The 27457-nt window shown below is 37.6% G+C and overlaps 1 protein-coding gene across 3 annotated transcripts; it reads left to right on the top strand.

Moving 5' to 3' along the window:
* Positions 1–62: 62 nt before the first annotated feature.
* On the top strand, positions 63–27457 carry LOC104244173 (probable serine/threonine-protein kinase PBL7). Of its 3 annotated transcripts, XM_070150889.1 has the most exons (5): positions 63–287; positions 16844–16849; positions 16908–17088; positions 17356–17760; positions 18143–19383. In XM_070150889.1, the coding sequence occupies exons 1-5, from the start codon at positions 135–137 to the stop codon at positions 18364–18366; spliced, it is 969 nt and encodes a 322-aa protein (XP_070006990.1). In that variant the 5' UTR covers positions 63–134; the 3' UTR covers positions 18367–19383. The 3 variants fall into 3 exon arrangements, 1 of the variants encoding a protein (XP_070006990.1); XR_011401036.1 differs by lacking the exons at positions 16844–16849; positions 16908–17088; positions 17356–17760; positions 18143–19383 and adding an exon at positions 27186–27457 and having other exon boundaries at positions 201–287; XR_011401035.1 differs by lacking the exons at positions 16844–16849; positions 16908–17088; positions 17356–17760 and having other exon boundaries at positions 202–287; positions 18130–18238.

Genomic DNA, 27457 nt, shown 5'->3' with positions numbered 1-27457 from the left:
GTTGAATGCTGAAAATTGTTATGTCATTTTGTTAGTATTTCTACTATTGCCATGTTAAAACCATTACATTGGTTTCTGTTATAGTCATATCTTCCCCTTTGTGACATAAGGCTAAGAACTCGATAATATACCTTATGGAGTCTGCTAATATTGCAGGATCTAGTAGCATTGTTGCAAAAACTTTTACATTCGAGGAATTAACCAATACAACCAGAAACTTTCGAGATGATTGTCTTCTTGGAGAAGGCGGTTGTGGAAGAGTATACAAGGGGCAACTTCACGAACAGGTTAGCGCAAAGTAGTGGTTTTTCTTAAATATCTTAATCCTTAGAATTAATAAAATTCTCAGCCTTGATGAATTTGTAAACTCCTTTATGAGACTTGCTTCTCAAGTTTTTGTGTTTTTCGTTTCTTTACAATCTTTACCTCGCTGAGCTCAAAGCAGAGGTGGAACCAGAAATTTATAAAAGAGGATTCAAAAAACTTTTAGGATGTTACGGTTGGGGTTTAAACTGTGGAGTCCATCCCATCAATTAAGAAAGACTTTCTTCCTTTTGTTGATTGTTCAAAATTGGCAGCAAACATTTTTCTTTTGCATTGTCAAAAAGGGTAGTTTGCAGAAGGAAAATGTTAAATGTAGTAGGCGTGAGAGAGAAAAGCTCTGCCTATAAAAGGAGGGCTTCGGCTCTCATTTCTACACACCAACAAAGAGAGAAAAGAGAGAGAGCAATGTATTCCATAAACTATAAGAAAATAGTTTGTGAAGAAAAATAGAGTGTGAGAGATATTGTAGTGAGGTGGAAAAAGCAAAAGAGTGTTTATTTCTTTTGAGGGTGTAGTGGTCTTAGGAATATTCGTACTCATTACTACATAGTGTAAAATTTCTCGCTATAGTGATATCAGTTGCTCTTCTTGGCCGTGGTTTTTTCCTTATTCAGAAAGGTTTCCACGTAAAATCTTGGGGTCATTATTGCTGCATTTCTATTCTTGCTGATTTAACCATAACTTAGTGTTCTGCGTTTATCACTAATACCGTGACTATTATTTTTACGGGGTTTATTCCCAACAAGTGGTATCACAGCCATGGTTCTGTCTGAGTATGCTCTGTGGTTGCAGCACATTCTGAACTTCCACATCAGAAAAGAATTACTTTGGTCTCCTAATAAATAGTATTTGTATTTGTGATAAACGATTGAAGCAAACACTAGTAGAATGTTTACTTTGAATGGCACAAATTATGCCATTTGGAAGGGCAAACTGTAAGACTTGCTCTATGTTAAGAATTTTCATCAACCTGCCTTCAACACTATAAAGCCTGATAATAAATCAGATGAAGAGTGAAATTTGTTACACAGGCAGGTTTGCGGCTTTATTAGATAGTGGGTTGACGATAATGTTTTGAACCATATTTCTGGGAAAACACATGCTCAGACCCTATGGGAGCACCTTGAAAGTTTGTATGCTCGGAAAACCGAAAACAATAAGATGTTTCTGATTAAGCAGATGTTGGGTTTAAAATACCATGATGGTTCCGCAATGACAGATCATCTGAATAATTTTCAGGGGATTATGAACCAGTTATCTGCTATGGGCATTAAATTTGATGAAGAAATTCAAGGTCTGTTTCTACTTGGTTCCCTACCAGATTCTTGGGAAATTCTTAGAACTTCATTATCAAATTCTGCTCCGGATGGTGTGATCTCTATGGATCTTGCCACGAACAGCCTTTTAAATGAAGAGATGAGAAGAAAATCTCAAGGTTCCTCCTCATCAGATGTCTTGGTGACTGACTCTAGGGGGAGAAGCAAGAACCGGGGTTGTCAAAATAGAGAACATAATAGAAGCAAATCCAGAAGCAGACTTAAAGATATTGAGTGCTATCATTGCGGGAAGAAAGGGCACACAAAGAAGTTCTGCCGAATTTTGAAAAAGGAGAATAGAGACAAGGAAGAACATAAAGAAGATGGCAGTCGTGTGGCCACCGTCACTACAGAAGATCTTGTCACTGTCCTTGATGCGGATTTGATAAATATTGCTTGTGATGAGTTAAGCTGGGTTGTGGACGGTGGTGCTGCATCTCATGTGACATCAAGGAAGGAATTTTTCTCATCCAATACTCAGGGTGACTTTGGAACTTTGAGTATGGGTAATGAGACTATATCTAGGGTGGCTGGTGTTGGAACGATTTGTTTGGAAACTAGTATTGGAACTAAACTAGTTTTAAATAATGTAAAGCATGCACCTGATGTGTGTTTGCACTTGATCTCTGTTGGTGTTTTGGATGATGAGGGATATGTCAGTACCAATGGTACTGGAAAGTGGAAGCTCACTAAGGGCTCCATGATTGTGGCTCGTGGGGAAAAACGTCGTGGTCTATACTGGACTACGGCCTCTACCTGTGTTGATATGGTGAATGTTGTTGAGAGCTATAACTCTTCAAAGTTATGGCATAAGAGGCTTAGCCACATTAGCAAGAAAAGACTAAATGTTGTGGCCAAGAAGAAATTGTTGTCAAATTTTGAAAGTGCAAAATTAGAAAAATGTGAGCATTGCTTGGCTGGAAAACAAAAAGAGTTTTTTTCCAATCTCATCCTCCTTCAAGAAAGACAAAGTTACTTGAGTTGGTGCATTCAGATTTATGTAGCCCAATAAAGACAAAAACTTTGGGTGGTTGTTGCGACCAAAATACTAACGCAAGTGTACGCAATCTTCAAGTAATATAGTAATAAGTAGAGTATCGTTCCCACGAGGTTTTGTGATTAACTTATCAACTGATGCAAACTCAAACAATTATCGATTCAAGTTAATTCATCACAAAATACTTTAAATAACGGATTTACAATTTAATTAGTAATCAAACAATAATACCACACAAAGTTACTACGTCACTTATGCAATTTTCTTTTAATAATTAATAAGAGAGATATTCCAGGGTTATGGGCTTGGTAGAGATCATGCTACGCTTTTAGCTTAAAAATGATTTGTTGAATTATCTGGGTTATTGATTATAGGGTTGATAGTATCCATAAGAATCTGTCAAATTCTTATGCACCTATTCAAGTTAAATTAACACCTATATTTCTATGACATCAATATTAACTCAAATGCATTTACAATTTCTATTTTTCAACCAAAAACGGCAATTAAGTATAGTTCTATCTTAATCGCGAATCTTTCACCCGATGCCCAGGATTCAGATCTTGTTCTATTTGATTCTATAGGCAATCAAGAATTTCCTTTTTCAAGTTTAACTCAAGATTCATAAATAGTATTTCACTGTTAGCTACACAGTAAAATAATTAACAGTAGAATCAAATATACAACCCTTGACGATAAATTCAAGATCATCAATTTAAGCTTCAAACAACATAATCATCTAACACCCATAACCCCAGAATATTTGGTTTTTTAGCTACTCATAATCATACAAACAACAACAATATAAGTTTTAAACATAAAATAAATAGATACTAGAAGAAAGTTTAGAAGAACTCTTTTAATCCTTGCTCCAAAGTGTTGTCTCCTCTTGATTTTTGATCCTCCCAGATGGATCTTCTCATCCTTTTCTCTCTCAAAACAGGTCTGGTCCGTCAATATGGATGCTTTACCCTTTTTAATCGTGTAGGAAGGGGTTTTGACAATTATGCCCTTTTTAGACCGAAATAGAGTAGTTCTGCGATTTTTACACGTCTGCGGCGCCCCGTGCGATGCCCACATGGATTGGACAGAGGCAGAATGCATTTTAACGGATAAAAACAATGCAACAAAGATTTTTGCACTGCCGCGGTGCCCCACGGCGCGCCGCGACAGTGTATTTTTCTGCGCTGCTTCATTTTTTCTCTTGTTTTTCTATCCGGGCTTGCTTTGCGACCCCCGAACATGATCCCGACTTGATTTATTTAGCTTTTACTCAGACTTCAAAGCCCCAAATTAATCAAATTCATTCCAAAGTTAATTCTTAAGTTGGATTAGCTTCCTGCAAGGCATAAAACATGAATTTAGTACAATTCATTATCATTTAAGCTCAAACTTTTGTAAAATGCAATAATTAAAGTGTTGTTACAACGACTAAAACACAAGTTTTTAGCCTATGATCAACACCCTACACTTAGACCATTGCTCGTCCTCGAGCAATTAACATACATTTCACATAAGGACGACCTTTTTATCAAGCAATTTTTCTAACAACACATGCCGACACTTAAGTACCAATTCATAATAGTTCAACCTCAAGACATAACTCACAAGTGCCACGTATTTTCATAACTTTCTCACTTACTCTAACACAAAGGTCAAAATGTTTCCTTGCTTTCACAAATCATGTGTCCTCCCACAACTAATATACACTAGTTCATCTCAACATAGTATTCACAAATAATTAGGAACTCAAAATAGGAAGAAGTAACTCACTCTCAGAATTGAAATTCATGTGCAACAAATGACATACCATATGCTTTCCCCTAGTGTAATACTCTACTAATTGAGCTTATTCAATCAAAGATCAAATAGGACTTTAATTGGTTGTAATGCAGGCTGAGGAAGGGTGTGATAAATATAGAATGTAGTAGCTACATCTCTTTGAGCACTTCATACATACACCATTTCATTTCACAATTTCAGCATTACTCTTATGTTAAATCATCTCCAACCTTTTTGAGGTTTTACATAATAACAACAAATCCTATTCTCTTTAAGCGCCATAAGCTAGGGAATGTTACTAATGAAAATTCATCCCTTATATATATATATATATACACATACATATGCATATATAACTCAAATTTGTTTTTTCAAATAAACAAATCTCTTCTCAACTTTAACAACATTAAAACAACACTAAGTGCTCATGAGAGATAGAGGTTCAAACAACTGATATATTTACGTAAATTGGTAAAGTTCATAATGTGATGCCAAAGAAATAGGATTAACGACTCAAAAGGTTTGACTAAGATATATATATATATATATATATATATATATATATATATATATATATATAACTAGATGGGAACAATTATGAAACTGGTTTAACAAAGAAATGCCTATATCATCTCCTAAACTGAATAATGCTATTATTTCGCTTTGCAAAACACCTGAGGACAAGTTCTAGATATCAACTGTTACGCACAGAATTTTTCGACAACCTCACTTACAATTGGCACACAGCTCATTCAAGCTTGGATCTTTCTTGACTCTCTAGTCAAAGTAGTTAAGCATTGTTATAAATACACAATTTAAGGCACTTACTTTAGAATCAAGAACTGAGATTGGGCATCACAAATAAGGTACATACAACTTCTGAAGCATGTGCATTTGAGGAGATTAACTTTGTGAGTTAGGAACTTTTTATTCAATTGAACAAAATTTGTTTTACACTATACCCGGTTCAAATACACCCTTGGAAAAGAACCGTGGTGTAAATAAAAACCAAGGGAAATGTTTTAATTTAAACAAAAACTAGCATACACTAAACTGAAATTAAAAAAAAAAACATTTTTTTTCGAGTTTCAACTTTATTTCCCTCAAGAAAATCCATCGTTGGGAAACAAAATTGAAATTAGTACCACTACTACCTACAAACGTTATAGTCTACCAAACCAAAAAGTTTAACAGTCTAAACAAAATAAAACAACCATAATACAAAAAATACTAAAGTAATTACATTACAATAGGAGAAAATCACCCCACACTAAAAACATTGCATTGTCACTAATGCAAAAAGATCAAAAATAGATCAGGAAAAAAGACTCCCTGAGGCCATTGGCCTAAGCATCGTCATCCTCAAAGGTGCGCAAATATTCCTCGTCATCTGAGGGAATAGAGTTCACATCTTCATCCTATGGGATTTGACCTTGCTGAGCCATTCCTAACCACTGTTGTGTGAAAGGAGATAGAGGGTGATTTTGTTGTAACTCTTCCAAGTTCACTTCCCCTCTAGAAGCGCGAAGGCGCAGGTAAGCAAATAATATTTGCAAAGTCTCTTCCAGCCTTTGATCGGGATTAAGTGCAGCGGCAGGCGGATCTATCACAGTCGTGACATCAAACGCCCTGATAGGATATGTTACTTTTATCTTCCGATCATAGTGATACTCTTCTTCAATGTAGTGCGTCCGCAATAGCCGAGTGATCATACTCGGATACTGTAGGCGGCGTCCCCCAAAAGGTCTCATGTTTGACATGTGTTCCAGCATAATTTTCCCAAGATCAACCTGCATTCCTGTTAAAAATGCATAAATCAAGCAAACCTTTAGTTTTGATACGTCTGTATCACTTTGTGTTGGCATGATTTTGGCATTTATTATCTTCAAAATGACTCGTGCAGGACGCTGGAATGTTCCTTTTTACATCTCATTGTGAAACTCATTTGAATCTCTAGTTCACAAGGCAAAGGAATCTGCACCATATAGCTGCCTGCGAATGTCTGGGTAATCAGGGCCAAGCAGGAACCTCTGGAACAGCTTATGTGAATGTTCAGTGAAACCCATTATTTGATTTATGACCTTTGATGAAAATGGGATCACTCTGTTTCTGACCCTGACTTGATAGCTGGCATCTAAATCACATCCTGGTTGCCAATTGACATAAAATTCTTTTACCAAGTGATGTTCACATTATCACCTTGGCGAAACAACCCTTCAAACCCCAAAGCTCGAATGTTAGTATATATGGCATTATACTTACGGGCAAGCTTTCCTTCATCTATGACAACTTCTGGAATTGGTGGCACAACAGGGACAAAGGATTGGAACCATTGTATTGTATGGGCTGGAATAACCCTGATGCCATATTTGCACTCTGGCACCTCATCTGCATCAGGGTCAAAGTGTTCCTCTTCCTCCTCAACTGGTGCCGGAGGTGGTACCCTTCTACCTCCACGTCGGCTAGTAGATGCAGCCTTAGATAAGCCAGCGTTTGATCTTTTGCTTGGGCGCCGAGACATTATACCTACACAACTTGATATATTAGTTAAAGAGACACAAAATAATTTTAAGAGCAAGTGGAGTAAATACCCCACACTTATGTTATATCATGTTGATACTTAGCATGTATAACAGGGATTCAGACTACCTTGTTCTTCAATTAGAATGATATAATGCTTATCGGCCTACCCAACATTAGAGACAATTGCAACAATAAAAAATAAAATAAAAATTAAAAACTAAGCTAGATTTTACAAGCTAGATTAATATTAAACATAAGAATAAATATTAAACAAAATTAAGCTAGATTATTATTAAACATAAACATAAAAAGAAATTAGTCTATTTTATAAAATTCAAAATTATTATACAAAATATACTACATAGGCACATTAGCATGAATCATACACCTCAATTTTACATAAAGAAAGCGAAAAAATATGGTTTAGCCTAATGTTATAGTTGTTATAAATAATAACATCTCACAATGCAATTTGTTTCTTATTTTGCGACATTACTCAATTTCATGTCACTTAGAAATTTTAACAAACATATTGTAAGCATGTCTCGTATTCTTAAAATTTCAACTTCAAAAGAGGCATAATCACCATGTCAACAACACAAATATGCCTCTCATCACAACTATAACATCATTACATATTCACAATAGTATTCCATACACAATTTTTCACTTTATTATATGTATTTTCAGATTAGTACACCCCCAATAATCTTGCACAAGAAACTCAACCCATTTCACCTCAACACACCTTCAAATCCTCCATAACCACAAAAAGAATAGACATTCTAAGTTTATAATACTATTTTTAACAATATTAACAAAAGAAACTAAAAGAAAATTATGAACACAATTCTTGCTAGGGTTTATACAAACATATTTGAAAATAAGAGAAAGACAAACTGAAATACTACTAGTTTGAAAGAAGAGAAAGAGAAGACTACTTACCTTGCAAGAAAAATAAAGATTTGAGGATGCATTGTTGAGTGGAATTATTGGGTTGGGGTTTTTGAGTTGAGAATGGGAGAGGCAGAAGTTGTGAGATGAAATAATGAAATAAGGGAAAGGGGTTCGGTTATTAAGGGGTTAAATTTTAAAAAAAAAAAAAAATTAAAAATGGCCTGCCGCGGCGCCCCACGCGGCGCGGTAGGCCAAAAATCCTAGCTGCTCCGAAAATTTTGTATTCTACCTCATCTGTGCAATTTTGCCTAGCACGGTGTGTGGCACGACGCCCCATGCGACGCGGTAGGCCAATTTTTCACAGAGTTAGCCTATTTTTCGTTTTTAGCTCACAATTTACCCCTACATCATTGTACACTGATTTTAGGCCAAATTCATGCTTGCACCTGACTAAAAACATTATAACATCTAAAATCTAATATTTCTAAACTACAATTAAAAGTTAGTGATGTTAGTCATTGGGTTGTCTCCCAATAAGCGCCTAATTTAACGTCGCGGCATGACTCAACACTTCATCATGCATCAACCAAATCTACCGAGGTCTTGTGACGTTTAATATCACCACCCCAATAGTGTTTTACTCGTTGCCCATTCACCAAGAATGTGCTACTTGAATTTATGTCCCGCAATTCAACTGTTCCATGAGGAGTCACACTTACCACAACGAAAGGGCCTGCCCATCGGGACTTAAGCTTTCCAGGAAAAAGCTTTAGCCTTGAATTAAACAAGAGAACTTCTTGACCCGGCTCAAACTCACGATGTTGGATGTGATTGTCATGCCACCTCTTGGTCGTTTCTTTATATAACTTGGCATTTTCATAAGCATGCAACCGAAACTCATCAAGTTCATTGAGTTGTAGCAGTCTTTTTTTACCGGCTAAGTCCATATCCATATTTAGCTTTTTGATTGCCCAATAAGCTTTGTGTTCTAGCTCAACATGCAAATGACATGCCTTTCCATAAAGCAACCTGTACGGAGAAGTACCTATTGGAGTCTTGTATGCAGTTCGGTAAGCCCACAATGCATCTTCTAACTTACCGGACCAATCTTTTCTATATGCACTCACTGTTTTCTCCAAAATCTATTTTACCTCCCTGTTTGACACTTCAACTTGACCACTCGTTTGAGGGTGGTATGCAGTAGCAACCTTGTGTCTTACCCCATATTTTGCTAGAACATTTTTAAACAATTTGTTGCAAAAGTGTGTTCCTCCATCACTTATCAACACCCTTGGAGTTCCAAAGCGTGTGAAAATATGCTTCTTTACGAAACTTACCACTACCTTTGCATCATTAGTAGGAAGAGCAATGGCCTCAACCCACTTAGACACATAATCGACTGCAACCAAAATGTATCTGTGCCCATTAGAATATGGAAATGGTCCCATAAAATCAATTCCCCAGACATCAAAGAGCTCTACTGCCAAAATATTTTGCAAAGGCATCTCGTCCCTCTTCGTGATTGTACCTATTCTTTGACACCTGTCACAATTTTTACCAAGAGCACGTGCATCTTTAAATAATTTTGGCCAGTAAAAACCTTATTGCAAAACATTTTGTGCAATTCTGTCTCCACCATGATGACCTCCATAAAGAGAAGAATGACAATCATGCAATATTGCATTCATCTCCTCCTTAGGGACACACCTTCTTACCAATTGATCTGCGCATTGCTTGTATAGAAAAGGCTCGTCCCACATGTAGAATCTCACGTCATGTAAAAATCTTCCTCCTTTCTTTTGAACACATTGGACTAGACTTACCCATTTGCTATCAGAGATTGGAAATACAATACCTGCATCAAGCCATTTAATCACTTCTTTTTTCACCACCTCTTTTATGTTGGGATTTAGGCGGCGTTGTTGTTCTATGCTCGACTTGTGTCCTTCCTCCATAAGAATTTTATGCATGCAAAAAGCTGGACTAATACCTCTTATGTCAGACATTGTCCACCCAATTGCTCTTTTATGCTCACATAGTACGCTCATCAATTTTTCTTCCTACAATTCAGACAAGTCAGAAGAAATAATAATAGGTAACGTATCAGAACTACCCAAATAAGCATAATGAAGGTGAGAAGGTAAAGGTTTTAGTACCAATTTTGGAGCTTCTTCAATTGATGGCTTCGGAGGAGGACCATTTGGCCTGTTCAAAGGTTCAAAGGGATTTAAACCTTTCATATATTCACATGATGCGTTCAAACTATGCTTCATCTCTTCAACCTCATCATTAATCTCCAAACTCTCGAACAACACGATTGCTTTCTCTAAAGAATCCTTCAAATATACACTTGGGGCAATAAGTTGCTCATTCATCTCTATGACAGATATCATAGACAATTCTTCATAATGACGAGGAAGTTGAATTGCTTTGTATACATTAAAAACAACTTCCTCATTTTCAACTCTCATGATCATTTTCCCTTCTCTTACTTTAATTATAGCATCACCTGTAGCCAAGAGAGGTCTTCCCAATATAATAGGAACTTTTTCATCTGCTTCAAAATCCAAGATAATGAAATCAGTCGGGAAAAATAAATTTCCCAATTTTCAGCAGCACATCTTCAATCACCCCTTCCGGGTAAGCTATGGACCTGTCTGCTAGTTGCAACATCACAGTGGTGGGTTTTGGAGCTCCCAAACCCAATTTTTTGTACAAAGACAATGGCATCAAATTTACGCTCGCTCCCAGCACAAAGTGTGGCCTATATCAACATTACCTATTCTCACAGGGATTGTAAAGCTGCCAGGATCCTTAAGCTTTTGAGGAAGCTTATTTTGGACCCTTGAAGTGCACTCCTCAATAAGTGCAACTATTTCGAATTCAGTCAATCTCCTCTTGTTAGCCACAATATCTTTTATATACTTGGCATACTTTGGAATATCACGAATCGCGTCTACCAATGGAATATTCAATTGAATCTGACTCAACATAGAGAGAAATTTGTTGACATGCGATCATCATTCTTTTTCTGCAATCTTTGTGGAAAAGGTGGTGGTGGCCTTGGAACATTCACAGGTGCTGAAACTGTATCATCTTTCTTTGCTTCTTGTGTTGCTTTGGGAATCAATTCACCCTCACGTATAGGCTTGTCTTTTCTCTTCTTTGGAACTTCTTCTAATTCCCTTCCAGTTCTAAGTGTAATTGCACTAACTTGTGGATTTTTCTATGTATCACTTGGAGGAGCACCTGCAGGCCTAATATTTTGATTTGCAACTAGCTATCCCATTTGTCTTTCAAGATTTCTGAAATCAGTTCTGAGTTGATGATTGTCATGCAACAATTTCTTCAACAAATCATTTGTACTTTCTTCTACCTGCTGGGGTGGCCTTTGAGGTTGCTTAAAATTTCCTTGGGGTCTATATTGATTCTGATTTGATTGATTTCCACCCCAAGAGAAATTAGGATGATTTCTCCAATTTGTATTGTAAGTGTTCCCATATTGTGCTTGTTGGTTCATCGGACCTCTGCTTTGCATTGTAAGTGTTCCCATATTGATTTCCATTGTCTCATCTAATCCATCAACAAAGGTATGGACCAATACCTCATCAGTTTGACAATGATGTGGACAGTCTCAAAGTAATTTCTTGTATCTTTCCCAAGCTTGGCGAAGAGTCTTACCATCCCGTTGTTGAAACCCAAGAATCTGGCTCCGCAAAGACTTTGTCTTTTTAGTGGGGAAAAACTTGATTAAGAATTTCTTTGCTAAGTCATCCCAAGTATGGATTGAATTAGCAGGCTCCTTTTGCAACCATTCTTTAGCTTCCCCCAACAATGAAAAAGGAAACAAGGTCATTCTGACATAGTCCTTGGAAACATTTGGATAGTTGTAAGTATCCGTGATTTCCAAAAATTCTGAATGTGCCTCTACTAGTCTTCATGAGATAGACCTACTTATTTCCCAGTGGACTGAATCAGCTGTACCATGTACTGTTTAAGCTCAAAGTGACCAGTGATATCAGGCTTCACAACAGCCTGAGTGATATTAGCAAGATTTGTCCTTGCAGCTTCTATCACCTGACGCCCTCCATTACATGCCATCACTGTTGGTTGTGGTTGAACTAAAATGTCCAACTCTCTTTCTGTTTTGTATCTATCTTCCAACTCCTTCCTCGCTCTATGAAGTGTTCTTTCAATTTCAGGATCAAGAGGGAAGAGATTGCTTGTGCTTCTACCCCTTCGCATTCAAGAGAAGAGCCCACGTGACACAAACAAAGTGAACTGAAAATTAATACTTAAACCAATAGCTGATAAAAGCTTAACTCAGTCAAATAGCTAATTTTCAAGTCCCCAGCAACGGCGCCAAAAACTTGTTGCCACCAAAACACTTACGCAAGTGTACGCGATCTTCAAGTAATATAGTAATAAGTAGAGTATCGTTCCCACAAGGACTTGTGATTAACTTACCAACTGATGCAAACTCAAACAATTATCGATTCAAGCTAATTCATCACAAAATACTTTAAATAAGCGATTTACAATTTAATTAGTAATCAAACAATAATACCACACAAAGTTATTACGCCACTTATGCAATTTTCTTTTAACAATTAATAAGAGAGATAGTCCAGGGTTATGGCCTTGCTAGAGATCATGTTACGCTTTTAGTTTAAAATGATTTATTGAATTATCTGGGTTATTGATTATAGGGTTGATAATATCCATAAGAATCTGTCGAATTCTTATGCACCTATTCAAGTTAAATTAACACCTATATTTCTATGGCATCAATATTAACTCAAATGCATTTACAATTCCTATTTTTCAACCAAACAAGGCAATTAAGTATAGTTCTATCTTAATCGCGAATCTTTCACCCGATGCCCAGGATTCAGATCTTGTTCTATTTGATTCTATATGCAATCAAGAATTTTCTTTTTCAAGTTTAACTCAAGATTAGTAAATAGTATTTCACTATTAGCTACGCAGTAAAATAATTAACAGCAGAATCAAATAAACAACCTTTAACGATAAATTCACGATCATCAATTTAAGCTTCAAACAACATAATCATCTAACACCCATAACCCCAGAATATTTAGGTTTTTAGCTACTCATAATCATACAAACATCAATAATATAAGTCTTAAACATAAAATAAATAGATACTAGAAGAAAGTTTAGAAGAACTCTTTTAGTCCTTGCTCCAAAGTGTTGTCTCCTCTTGATTTTTGATCCTCCCAGATGTATCTTCTCCTCCTTTTCTCTCTCAAAATAGGTCTGGTCCGTCAATAATGGATGCTTTACCCTTTTTAATCGTGTAGGAAGAGGTTTTGACAATTATGCCCTTTTTAGACCGAAATAGAGTAGTTCTGCGATTTTTACACGTCCGCGACGCCTCGTGTGACACCCCGTGCGCCGCGTACATGGATTGGCACCGCGACAGTGTATTTTTCTGCGTTACTTCATTTTTTCTCTTGTTTTTCTATTCGGGCTTGCTTTGCGACCCCCGAACATGATCCCGACTTGATTTATTTAGCTTTTACTCAGACTTCAAAGCCCCAAATTAATCAAATTCATCCCAAAGTTAATTCTTAAGTCGGATTAGCTTCCTGCAAGGCATAAAGCATGAATTTAGTACAATTCATTATCATTTAAGCACAAACCTTTGTAAAATGCAATAATTAAAGTGTTGTTACAACGACTAATACATGAGTTTTTAGCCTATGATCAGTGGTGCACTTTATTTTGCTACCTTTATTGATGATTGTTCAAGGAAATTTGGGTCTACATCTTGAAGACTACAGACTAAGTGTTGGGTGTCTTTAAGCAGTTTCAGGCTTCAGTTGAAAGAGAAACTGGAAAGAAGCTGAAGTGTATTCGTATTGATAACGGTGGTGAATATTGTGGACCGTTTGACGAATACTGCAAGCAACAGGGTATCAGACACCAAAAGACTCCTCCTAAGACTCCTCAGCTTAATGGTTTAGCAGAAAGGATGAACAGGACCTTGATGGAAAGAGTCAGATGTTTGCTTTCTGAAGCAAAGTTGCCGAATTCCTTTTGGAGTGAGGCTTTGTTAACCACCGCACATGTTATTATTCTATCCCCTGCGGTTGCTTTGCAAAGTGATATTCCAAACAAAGTTTGGTATGTCAAGGATGTTTCCTATGACCACATGAAAGTGTTTGGTTGCAAAGCTTTTGTACATGTGCCTAAAGATGAGAGGTCAAAATTAACTACCAAGACAAGGCAGTGCATCTTTATTGGTTATGGCCTTGATGAGTTTGGTTACAGGCTATATGATCCAATTGAGAAGAAGGTCATGAGAAGCTGTGATGTTATCTTCATGGAAGATCAAACCATTGAAGATATTAACAAAGCGGAGAAGCTAAAATCTCCAAGTTTTTAATGTTTAGTTAATCTTGATCAAGTTCCTCATACAAATGCGGATGACGTTAGTGGGCTCAATGAGGATGGTGATGCCCAGAACCATATTCCAGATCAACATATTGATGGTGATGTTGATAACAATGCTAATGTTGATGAGGTAAATGTTCCTACTCACGAAGTTGTAGACGAGTTAGATATTCCACTCAGGAGATCTTCTAGACCTCGTACTCCTTCCTCCCTCTATTCACCCAATAAGTATGTATTACTCACTGATGGGGGAGAACCTAAATGTTATGCGGAGGCCATAAAAGATGAGCACAAGGATCAATGGATTGAAGCCATGCAAGATGAGATGAAATCTCTGTATGAGAACCATACTTATGAGTTGGTGAAATTGCCTGAGGACATAAGAGCTTTGAAAAACAAGTGGGTGTTCAAAGTTAAAGTTGAAGAACATAGTTTGAAGCCCAGATACAAAGCTAGATTAGTTGTCAAAGGATTTAGTTAAAGGAAAGGTATTGACTTTGACGAAATATTTTCTCCTGTCATGAAAATATCCTTCATTCGGATAGTTCTTGGTTTGACTGCTAGTCTTGATTTGGAGATTAAGCAGATGGATGTGAAGACTGTTTTTCTTCTCGGTGACTTAGAAGAGGATATCTATATGGAACAACCTGAGGGCTTCAAGGTAAAAAGTAAAGAAAATCTTGTATGCAAACTTAAGAAGAGTCTATACGGATTGAAGCAAGCTCCCAGACAGTGGTATAAGAAGTTTGAATCTGGTATGGGGGAGCAAGGCTATAAGAAGACTTTTTCAGATCACTGTGTATTTATAAAAAGATTTTATGATGATGACTTTATCATCCTTTTGCTATATGTGGATGATATGTTGATTGTGGGCAGAAACGCTTCCTAGATTGACGAGTTGAAGAAATAGTTGAATAAGTCTTTTGCAATGAAAGACTTGGGTCATGCTAAGAAGATATTAGGCATGAGAATTACTCGTTCGAGAAATGAAAGGAAGCTTTACTTGTCACAGAAGAAGTACATAGAATGTGTACTGGAGTGCTTCAATATGAAAAATGCTAAGTTGGTTCACATACCCCTTCCTATTCATCTGAAGTTGAGCTAGAAGATATGTCCTACAACAACAGAGGAAAAAGAGAGAATGTCCAAGATTCCTTATGCCTCTGCCGTCGGAAGTTCGATGTATGCAATGGTATGCACTCGACCAAATATTGCTCATGCAGTCGGTGTTGTTAGCAGATTTCTCGAAAATCCAGAAAAAGAGCATTGGGAAGCTGTAAAGTGGATACTCATGTATCTAAGAGGAAGCTCACATGAATGCTTATGTTTTGGAGGATCAAATCTAATTTTGAAGGGCTATACAGATTCTAATATGGCAGGTGACGTTGATAATAGAAAATCCACTATTGGATATTTGTTTACTTTTTTAGGGGGAGTTATATCATGGAAAACTAAGTTGCAGAAGTGCGTCGCACTTTCTACAACTGAAGCGGAGTATATTGCGGCTACTGAAGCTGGCAAAGAGATGATATGGCTCAAGAGATTTCTTCAAGAACTTGGATTGCGACAGATAGAGTATGTTGTCTATTGCGACAATCAGAGTGCAATAGACCTAAGCAAAAACTCCATGTACCATGCGAGAACAAAACACATCGACGTTAGATATCATTGGATTCATGAGCAAGTGGAGAACGGATCACTTCAGGTCAAAAAGATTCACACGAGTGTAAATCCTGCTGATATGTTAACCAAGGTGGTACCAATACACAAGTTCGAGCTTTGCAAAGAACTCGTCGGCATGCGCTCAAACTAGAATCTCCGGTGTTACATCCTTCAGGTGAATGGGACTAGAGGGGGAAATTTGTGGGGTCCATCACATCAATTAAGGAAGACTTTCTTCCTTTTGTTGATTATTCAAAATTGGCAGCAAACATTTTTCTTCTGCATTTTCAAAAAGGGTAGGCTGCAGAAGGAAAATGTTAAATGTAGTAGGCGTGAGAGAGAAAGGCTCCGTCTATAAAAGGAGAGCTTCGGCTCTCATTTCTACACACAAACAAAGAGAGAAAAGAGAGAGAGAGAGAGAGAGAGCAAGGTATTCCATAAACTATAAGAAAATAGTTTGTGAAGAAAAACAAAGTGTGAGAGATATTGTAGTGAGGTGAAAAAAGCAACAGAGTGTTTATTTCTTTTGAGGGTGTAGTGTTCTTAGGGTTATTTTTACTCGTTACTACACAGTGTAAAATTCATCGCTATAATTATATCAGTTGCTCTTCTTGGCCGTGATTTTTCCCTTATTCAGAAGGGTTTCCACGTAAAATTTTGGTGTCATTATTGTTGCATTTCTATTCTTGCTGATTTAACCATAACTTAGTGTTCTGCATTTATCACTAATTTCGTGAATATTATTTTTACGGGGTTTATTCCCAACATAAACCTATGATCTGATGCAACTTTTGAACCCCCTTCAATATAATACTTGAACTTTTTTCTTTATGTCAAGGGGATTCAATAGCTCACATATAACAAAAAAATCGTTCTTACCCTATTTGCATAGTGTAATTTTCCAGCGAAGAATATTTTTAAGAACAAGGTTATACCCATGCACCTAAGCTTCATTGATTTGAATGTTGACCCTTCATTTAGTGCAGGTTGTTGCAATCATGCAGGTTGATCAAAATGGCAACAGGAAATTTCTTGTTGAAGTGCTGAGGCTAAATCTGTTACACCATCCTAATATTGTAAATATAATTGGCTACTGTGCTGATAGAGATCATAGACTTCTGGTTTACAAATACATGCCACTAGGATCATTAAAAGACTATATTCAAGGTAAATTACCACTTTATTTGATTACTACTTCAAATAAAGATAAAAGGTAGCCCGGTGTACTAAGTTCCCGCTATGCACGGAGTCTGGGAAGGGTGAGACCACAAGGGTTTGCTGTACGCAACCTTACCCTGCATTTCTACAAGAGGCTGTTTTTATGTTTCAAACCCGTAACCTCTTTGATCATATGGCAACAACTTGACTAGTTACGCCAAGGCTCCCCTTCACTTCGATAAAGATATGGTTTTAAAATTATTGATTTTTCTGCAGATCCTTCACCTAGTAAGAAACAACTTGATTGGGACACTAGAATGAAAATTGCTATTGAAGTAGCAAAGGGATTGGAATTCTTACATGATAAAGCACAGCCACCTGTAATACACTGTAATATCAACTGCTATAATATCTTGCTTGATGAGGGATATCACGCCAAGCTATCTGGGTTTAGTTTGGCCAAACTCGGGCCTATAGGAGGCAAACACCATGTATACATAAAATTCCAGGGCGTGATTGGGTATAGTGCACCTGAGTATGTCATGACTGGTGAGTTAAGTGTAAAATCAGATATTTACAACTTTGGAGTTGTCCTTCTGGAGATCTTTACAGGGAGAAAAGCAATGGAAAACTCAACAGATGGAGATGAGCATAATCTGGTTGAATGGCTAAGATATTTTTGCTCTTATAATAATTCTCAAAACTTCAATGGGATGCTTATTTTTCCTTTTTCCCTAAAATTATCGTTCAAGTTAGTTCCACTACATTTAGTTAAATGGTGGACTCTTAAAAATGTCGTTGAGTGTCTGTCGAATCCTCCAAAAATGCACGTGTCGAGTCCTCCAAAAGTAGTGCATTTTTGGATGATTTGACACGGGTGCAGCTGTATTTCTGGAGAATCTGAGCAACATATCTTTAAGAGCGAATTGTTTTAATTAACCAACTTGCTTTCTGCTATACAAATTTGTACAACTTTTAATTTTCTGATGTACAGTAGGATTTTATTGGGTATGTTGTTATTGATGTAAACATTGATATTCTGCATATTAGGCAAGTTTGTTGATCAAAGATCAGAAATTCTCCGAAATGGCAGATCCAACGCTTCAAGGCAACTATCCAGCAAAAGGTTTACAACAAGCTCTTATAGTCGCAGAAATGTGTGTTCAAGAGCAACCTACAAAATGCCCCGGCATATCAGAGGTGGTCACATTTTTGACTCACATTGCTTCAGGAAAGTATGATTCTGAAATGTCAGGATGTTCCAAACTCAATCTAAACATCTCCTAATGCTCGTCGAGAATGTGGGAAACTGACAAATGCATATGAAAAGTATGAAAAACTCTAAGATTTAGTTGGTGTTTTGTTATGAATAAAAAAAGTCAATAGGCCATGATGAAGAACGTGTTTAAGAAACTAGCAAACTTTGTGTGAGATCCGGGTTGATGGGCCCAAGTGCCGAAATCAATTAAGCGAATTGGTTAAATAAGGTTGGGTAACAATAGTATAGGTAGGCTGAATATTGTTAGAAACTTCCCCTCTCTGGTCTCTCTCTGCCTCGTCTATTTCTCTATGTGGCTCTGTCTTCTCATCCCTTTCTTTTTATTACTATCCTCAGTTATTGTTCCTTTTCAGTGTAATTCCTTTGTTATCATATCAATATGTTATTTCTGTATTTGATTGTGGATATTGGATCCATAACATTGGTGCTTTCATTGTCTCCATCTACCATGGTGGACCTATCTCAAGCTCCAGTAATGGGTCATTTCAGCGGTGAGAATCCTTTGAATTGGGTTCTTCAGGCAGAGAGGTATTTCACCTTTTACAATATTTCATCGGAGCATAAATTGTCCCAGGCTTCATTCTATTTGGATGGAAACGCTTTGGAATGGTATCATTGGTTATTTCGAAACAAACAACTTGCAGGCTGGGACCATTTCGTGAACAAATTGTTTATTCGTTTTCGACGTCGCAATACGGAAGCACCTGGTAGGTGTTTAGCTTTTCTTCGGCAATTTACCATAGTATTGTATTGGGAAAAATTGCATTTATATATGCAAGTGACATGTTGAGACATGTGGACTAGTCAAATAGTCAAAGAATTATAATTAGTCAAGAGGCACGGGCAGTAGTAGAAACGAGCAAAGGCAAAGTAAGAGGCACGGGAGGATATTTGAAGGATTCAACGCTCGTACCTATTTAAATCACTTATCAGAAGGAATGGATCTGACCATAATAAAGAGCGCAGATACGGAATTCGACAGGCATTAAATACTGGATACGTTAGAGAATTTGTATTGATTACAATGATTGTGTAACGTAGCATTCAATGTCTTTAATTATTCATAATAGCTTCGTTATGATTTGGAGGAAATGCATATCTTCAAGATACCTATAAAAGGGAGGTATCTGGTCAATTGTAAACACAAGACACAATCGGAATATACTTTGATTCACTTGTTTTTCTCCTGATTACACTCTGGTTACTCTAAATTACTTTCTTCTACATATTCTTTTGATTATCAGTAACCCGCGTTCTTCTAAATTCTAACTTTGACTGAAATTCTATTTTTTTGGTTAAACAAATTGGTTCTGTTACCGGGAATCTAATAATCTATTTTCTTTTCACTTGACCTTCCTTGTTACATCAATTATGTCGAATAACAATGACAACACCCCAGGAAACCAAGAGAACCAACAAAGTTAGGGAGGCCCACAAAATATTAACATTCAAGTTCCTACTCCGCAGGACTCTCCACGGCAATCTCGTGAGGGTACTCCTGATGGATCTCAAATAAACGAGTATGCTCAATTTGAAAATACTGAAGTTGTTAATGAAGCTTTGCAGAAATTAATTACTGCTTAGGTCAACAAAGCTGTTGAGGTGCTTGTTAACCAGTTACCTGTTGCAACACCCACACCTTCTCCAAATAATAACACTATAGAAAACCCTCGTTCCGGGCTTATTAACTCAGGCAGCGGTGGAACTCCTAGTAAACCGCAGGAGAGAGAACCAGGTAATGTAATTAATTCTGATTTACAAAATTTAGTACTAACCTTGCAGAACTAGCTCAAGGAGCAAAGTGAACGCATAGAGCAGATACCCGGGGTACCGCCCATAATCAAAGGGGTAGACATGGACAGATATTCGCAACAACCCTGGAAGCCGAGTGCTGCCCCACTCTTAATTCCAAAAAAGTTCAAAATGCCTGATATTTCAAAGTATGATGGAACAATAGACCCACGAGACCACGTGAATGCATTCACAATGGGCGTAAAAGGCAATGATTTGACAAAGTAGGAGATCGAATCGGTATTAGTCAAGAAATTTGGTGAAACACTCACCAAAGGAGCACTAACATGGTATTCCCTTTTACCTGAAAATTCTATATACTCTTTTGCTGAGCTTGCAGATTCTTTCATCAAAGCACACTCGGGAGCCCAAAAAGTGGAAAAAAGAATGGAGGATATTTTCAAAATTAAGCAAGGAGATTCAGAATTGCTTAGAGAATTCGTGGACAGATTTTAACGCGAAAGAATGATATTGCCGCGTGTACCTGATAACTGGGCAGCTATAGCTTTCACAAGCAATTTGAATGAAAAAAGCTCGGAAGCTACGAGAAGACTCAAGGAAAGCCTTCGAGAATTCCCAGCTACAACATGGGATGATGTTTATAACAGGTATAGCACGAAGTTGAGGATTAAGGAAGATACTGTTCCCCAATCTCAAAAAGAGGAAAGCATACGTTTAAGACGTGCAGAGAACGAAAAAAGATCTGGTAAAAACAAGTACGAGCCCTATATGGGACCTGCGGGGAAAGAGTCACGGTCAAAACAAGATAATCAAAGGCATGATCACAGATCAAGAAACAGAGAATCAGGTTCTTCATCAAGATTTAGGAACGAGCGAAACAACTATGAGTCACGGGATGATGATAGAAATTTAAAAGCGAGATTCGGAGGTTACAACTTCAACGTCAGCACCTCCGAGCTCGTAGCTGTTTTGAAAAGCATGGGAGATAAGGTTCTATGGCCAAAGGAAATGAGATCGAATCCAAACAGGCGCAACCCTGACCATTTGTGCGAGTTCCATAATGATCACGGGCATAAAATAGCAGATTGCAGATTGTTACAAAGTGAAGTTGATCATTTATTAAAACAAGGATATCTTACTGAGTTGTTCAGCGAGAAAGGCAAGCAAGCTTACATGAAGAACAGACAGGAGCCTTCAAAACCACCTTCTCCCAAAAGAACTGTTAACGTTATAAGTGGGGGTGAAGACATCAATGGTGTGTCATATACTGCAGCTAACAAAACTTCCAAAGTAACTATTGCCCAAGGGAAACGGGTGTGACATGTTCTAGAAGAAGACAATATTACATTCAATGATGCAGATACAGATGGCATATTAATCCCTCATAACAATGCACTGGTAATATCTTTAATCGTGCATTATACTAATGTGAAACGAGTTTTGATTGATCCAGGTAGTTCCGTGAACATTATTTTGCTAAGAGTGGTACGTGAGATGCAAGCTGAAGATGGAGTAATACAAAAGGTGCATACTCTATTTGGATTTGATAATTCCAGTGTCGTCATAAAAGGAGAAGTAACACTCACCACTTTTGCTGAAGGGGTCGTCAAAGATAAAAAGTTCCAGGTAGTAGACATGGAGATGGCTTACAACATGATTCTGGGGAGACCATGGATCCATGAAATAGATGTTGTTCCTTCAACCTTGCATCAAGTTATCAAATTTCCATCGCCATGGGGAATTTTTAAAATTCGCGGAGATCAACATACGTCCAAGGCTATTAACTCTGTTGCAGATACAAGCACAAGAAGTGGAGGCAAATAGCAATCACAGAAGGTAGTTGAGGACATCACAACACAAACCTCAACTGAACAAGGGCAAACAGATGTGGACTCAAGGTCTGATACCATTCAATAACCAGAAGAGAATGAAGATATCAAAACAACAATAGAAGAATTAGAACCTGTCGTGTTATTCGCTCAATGGCATGATAAAAAAGTCTATGTCGGAGCTAATCTTGACCAAGGAATGAAAGGTAAGTTAATTGAATTTTTGAAAACTAACATGGACTGCTTTGCTTGGTCCCACTCCGACATGACATGAATACAACCGGAGGTGATGACTCATAAACTAAATGAAGATCCGTCATATCCTCCTGTGAAGCAAAAGAAAAGAAGATGTCCAAAAATTGCTAAAAATTGGTTCCATTCGAGAGGTAAAGCAGGGAACTTTCAAGAATCAGGTGATTCAAGAAGAAGTCCAAAATCTGCTAAAAATTGGTTCCATTCGAGAGGTAAAATATCCTAACTGGTTAGCCAATACTGTTGTGGTTCCAAAGAAAAACGGTAAGTGGCGGGTTTGTGTAGATTATACATATCTTAACAAAGCCTGCCCTAAAAATTCTTTTCCACTACCACACATAGATCAATTGATTGATGCAACTGCAAGTCACGAATTGTTAAGTTTTTTAGATGCATATTCAGGTTATAATCAGATTAAAATGGATCCGGCAGATGAAGAAAAAACTTCATTCATAACAGACAGTGGGACTTATTGTTATAAAGTAATGCCCTTTTGGTCTAAAGAATGCAGGTGCAACGTATCAGATGTTAGTTACCAAAATGTTTCAGGAACATTTAGGAAAGACAATGGAGGTTTATATAGATGATATGATTGTTAAAACTCAATACTCAAAAAATCACATATCACACTTATTTGACACATTTTCAATTTTGCGCAAATATAATATGAAGTTAAATCCCGAAAAATGTGCATTTGGTGTTGCATTAGGCAAGTTTTTGGGTTTTCTTGTTTCTAACCGTGGAATTGAAGTAAATCCTGCACAGATTAAAGCCATTGAGGAAATTCGTAACATACTTTCAAACAAGAAAGAAGTTCAAAGATTAACAGGGAGAATTGCGGCCTTGGGAAGATTCATCTCTAAATCATCAGAGAAGTGTTTTAAATTCTTCTCAGCTCTTAAGAAGCAGGATCATTTTGAATGGAATGAGGAATGTCAACAAACACTTAGGAATTTGAAAACGTACTTATCAAATCCACCTTTGTTGGCAAAACCAAAGGATAGGGAAAAGCTACTCCTCTACCTTGCTGTTTCGGAGGTGGCGGTAAGTGCTGTTTTGGTCCGAGAGGAGCAAGGTAAACAATCACATATCTATTACGTAAGTAAATCTTTGTTAGATGCAGAAACGAGGTATCCTCAGTTAGAAAAACTTGCATTTGCGTTAATCATGACATCTAGAAAGTTAAGACCTTACTTTCAGTGTCATCCTATCGTTGTGGTAACTACCTACCCTTTACGTAACATATTACATAACCATGAGTTATCAGGTAGGTTAGCTAAGTGGGAAATAGAGTTAAGTGAATACGAAATTGAATACCAACCTAGAACTGCTATAAAATCACAAGTATTAGCTGATTTCGTGGCTGATTTTAGTCAGGGAGTACAGTTAGAAGCAGAAAAAGAATTACAGGTGTTCAATGGAGCTAACCCAGGAACTTGGACTTTATTCACTGATGGCTCATCTAATGTGAGAGGATCAGGTTTGGGGATAGTATTGGTACCACCTACGGGTGAAACCCATTCGGCAAGTTATTAAATGTCATTCCATAACTAACAATGAGGCAGAATATTGTCACGACCCCAAATCCCAGGTCGTGATGGCACCCAACACGATGCTAGGCAAGCCCGACCAATTCGTCACTCACAATCCCTTATGCAGAATTCAGTACTAATTAATAGGATTTAATGCCAAATTAACATGGTTATAACTCTGCAGTAATAGATAAACAATACGGAAAATCCATAAAATATCAATATAAATCCCACCGATCTGGTGTCACGAGTCTCGAGGCTCTAGTACAAGTTTAACGACCTAATACATGTCCATCTAGGGAATACTAATTAATAACAAGGATAGAAGGGAGAGATTAGGGCTGCGGATGCCATGCAACTACCTCGATGCTCCCAGATATGCGCTGCTCAACTGAAATAATCCTCACTCAGCCTCAAATGCACCTGGATCTGCACGCAAGGTGCAAGGAGTAATGTGAGTACTCTGACCCAGTGAGTAATAAGCATAAATAATAACTAAGAATAAGAAATCACGGAAAACACAGAGTAATCTACACTGCGGCAGTTTAAAAGCAAGTAATATGAGAGTAATAAAACAATGGAAGCGAAATGTAGAAATACTACAACAAATAAGCAGTTAAGTGACAGACATATAAAGAGAAATCAACACATAAAACGGTACCCTATAATACCCGCTGCGGCGTGCAGCCCGCTCCATTTATTTATCGTCGACGGCGCTCACTAGGGGTGTGCAGACTCCGGGAGGGGCCCCTTGCGGCCGAAGCGCAATATCAAGCCATCTCGTGGCATCAAATCTAGGTCCTCAGCCTCATGCCAATATCAGTATAAAACTGCTGCGGCGCGCAGCCCGATCCCATAGTATCCTCACATCTGACCCTTGGTCGTACTCAATCCAGAAATCATATAAGTTCCTTGGGCAATAGTAAAATAGTAGCTCTTGTGAGCACGTGATTTTTGTTTTGCGCGACAATCACTCCAAAAGAAACAAAAATAATAGCAATTGGTCTTGCTGTACAATTTTTGGATTTTTAAGTGGCATTTCGTTAGTTATTTGTGATTTTGTCCATTTTTATTTTTATCAAACAAAATACAAAAAAATGTGTGTGTCATGTGTAGTTGAACCATAGTCCGGTTATTAAAAGAAAAATCACGAAATATGCATGTTTGGTCCTATTTGTCGCCTTGTTGATTTTACCTATTTTTAATATTTTTGATACGTGTGTAAATAATTGTATTAAGTGTCTAATTAATGGGGTTTAATTTTGTTTAATTAGGTTTTGTTTTAAAATGGAAAAAATAAAAGAAAAAGAGTGCAAAATTGGCCTGAAATCAAGTTTGGGCCTGTTCCCATTTAAAATCCGAGGCCCAAATCGAGCCCAAAATGCGTGATTGCCCCGGTCCAGACCAGCTGATCTCAGGAGCGTCCAAACGACGTAGTTTTGATCTGGTCTGATCTGGGCCGTTGATTTCAGAATAATCAACGGCCAAGATTGCATACCCTGTACCCACGAATAGATCCGATCCGTTCTACCCGAACCAACCATGACTCTTAGTAAGTTAAACGACATCGTTTCGTTTAAACTTCCAGATCTAGGCCGTTGATCTCGATTGATCTAACGGTTGAGATCAAACCATCCACCCCATATATAAGCTTTCCACTCATACCCCACCCCCTATCCAAATACCCTTCCTTCGTCCTCAACCCTTTCCCAGACCTCAAACCCCGGAACCCTAGCCGCCCTCTTTCCCTTCACCATTAATCCCGGCGGCATGGACGCCGGTCACCCCCACCTTAACACCATAGATGCACCTCACCATCCTGAACCCAAATCCACTAACCACTTAGCTCGAATCCCCTCCCACCTTCTCGAATCTTCATTTGAGGATACGAGTCGGAACCTGACTTACTCCGATTGACCCCAGCTTCACACCAGACAGTCCCCGGACCTCCCTCATGACCAAACCATGCTTGGTTTATTCCGAATCTAACCAGGGAAACATAAATCCTAGATCTGTTTTAGGAGCCCTAGGGTTCCTCGTGACTGATCTGTGTCTGTTTGAGCCAAGTGATTAGGGTCTAATGGACCTTAATCGAAGTGTTTCTCATTTGAGAACATTTCGATTAAAGTCCGTTCAACCCTAAGAAATATCAATTCTAATCCGAGCTAGGGTTTGCTGATTTTTCAAGATTTCAGGTATTTTTGTGTTCTTTTCTATCAGTTCATGAGTTTTGTTGTAATTGAATGTTTGTTTATTGCCCCAAAATGTTAGTTGATTTTATTTCTGAATTGTTGGTCGACTGTGTCCTGTCCACCTTGCCTGGACCTCTCTGTTTGATCAAGTCTTTCTTTCATTTACTGATAATGTGTGTATGTGTAAGCTGTACAATCAACCGAATTTGAAATGAGTCGATTAATTAGTTCCCAGGTTCATTTTCGTATTAACAGTGCAATCTGAACCCCTTGTTGATACTGTTAGATTTCTGATCATTAGCTTCAACTGTATGTGTTACCATTAGTATAGTCGAGTCGATACACATCGTCAATAAGTTCAAAGCTTTGAATGACAATAATTTGATTGGTTTTTCTGCTGAAGTCCTACTTAAATCAAATTAGGAATTGAGTATAACTACTTATAGTTGTTGTATTTGAATCAGAAATTTAAGGTTCTGGTCTGTAACTGCAGTCTGAATTGGGGGGACATGTGCACTTGTGTACAACATGTGCATAAAGGCCTTTGTTAAGATTAAAATAGTTTGACAGCATATGCTGTCAGATTATATTCTTGCTGCCCATGTCTGCTTTTAGTTTAATAAGCCAATTAAAAGGGCTGTCAGGAATCTCATGGGAATGTTTCATATTTTAAAATGTTGAATGGAAAAACAGCAAGAAAGATAGGGGTTCTGATGTGTTTTAACAGGCTGTGAATAGCCTGATGTTAGGCTATAAAAGGGAGAAGAACTTCCATTAGTTAGGGGGACTGAATTTTGGAAAAGAAAAACACAGACAGATTTTAGACTGAAAAATTTAGAATGTGCCAGGAGATTGATTTTTAGAAGGCATAGATACAGTGAGAGAGATATCACAGAATAGGCATATACAGACACATACACAATAGAGAAAAACATACAAAAAATCAGAAACTGTTTCTTCCTACTGTTGTTTGGATTTCATTTGTTCAATCAATCCTGATTTCTTCCAAGTCTCGACTAAGTCTATTGTTTGGTTTGCATTGTTTCTCCTGGACTTGGTCTTGTCTTGGAGCATTGTTTCTACTGCACTGTGTGTTGCTGTCATTTGGCTACCTTTTCTATCGGCTATAGTTGCATTCTTGCACTCAAGCCTATTCTGCTGTGTTGTTTTGTTTGCCGCTGCTACTTTGTCTACTGTTGTTACTTTGTTTCCTGCTGTTGCTGATTTTCCTATCTCTTTCTTCTTCTCCTCTGCATTTTCAACATTCCAGGTACACATTTCGAGTCCCATATTGGTGTAACTGAAACAGTTTGAAAGCATGAAATGAAAGATGTTGAAGAAGTTTAAGTATTTGTTGTAATACTCATGGTATATTGATGGGCTCGTATAATTGATTAGTTTGTAATTCAATAGCATGAAAGGATAGTTAATTGATACTTAACTGAGTTTTAGTCTCTTGTGTTTTAGTTTATAGTTGTTTATTGGTACGAGGTATGTAATTGTACAGTACACAGAATGCACGGATAATTGACATAGTGACTG

The sequence above is a fragment of the Nicotiana sylvestris genome, chromosome 7, assembly GCF_000393655.2.
Source record: "Nicotiana sylvestris chromosome 7, ASM39365v2, whole genome shotgun sequence".
Taxonomy (NCBI): Eukaryota; Viridiplantae; Streptophyta; class Magnoliopsida; order Solanales; family Solanaceae; genus Nicotiana; species Nicotiana sylvestris.
This window is presented reverse-complemented; position numbering and strand designations above follow the sequence as displayed.

Bases quoted from the DNA above. Each gene is read 5' to 3' on its own strand.
- LOC104244173 (XM_070150889.1), top strand. From the start codon at position 135: ATGGAGTCTGCTAATATTGCAGGATCTAGTAGCATTGTTGCAAAAACT. The intron at 17,089-17,355 runs GTAAATTACCAC...ATTTTTCTGCAG, and splicing joins ATTAAAAGACTATATTCAAG to ATCCTTCACCTAGTAAGAAA. The intron at 17,761-18,142 runs GCTCTTATAATA...CAAGTTTGTTGA, and splicing joins TGAATGGCTAAGATATTTTT to TCAAAGATCAGAAATTCTCC.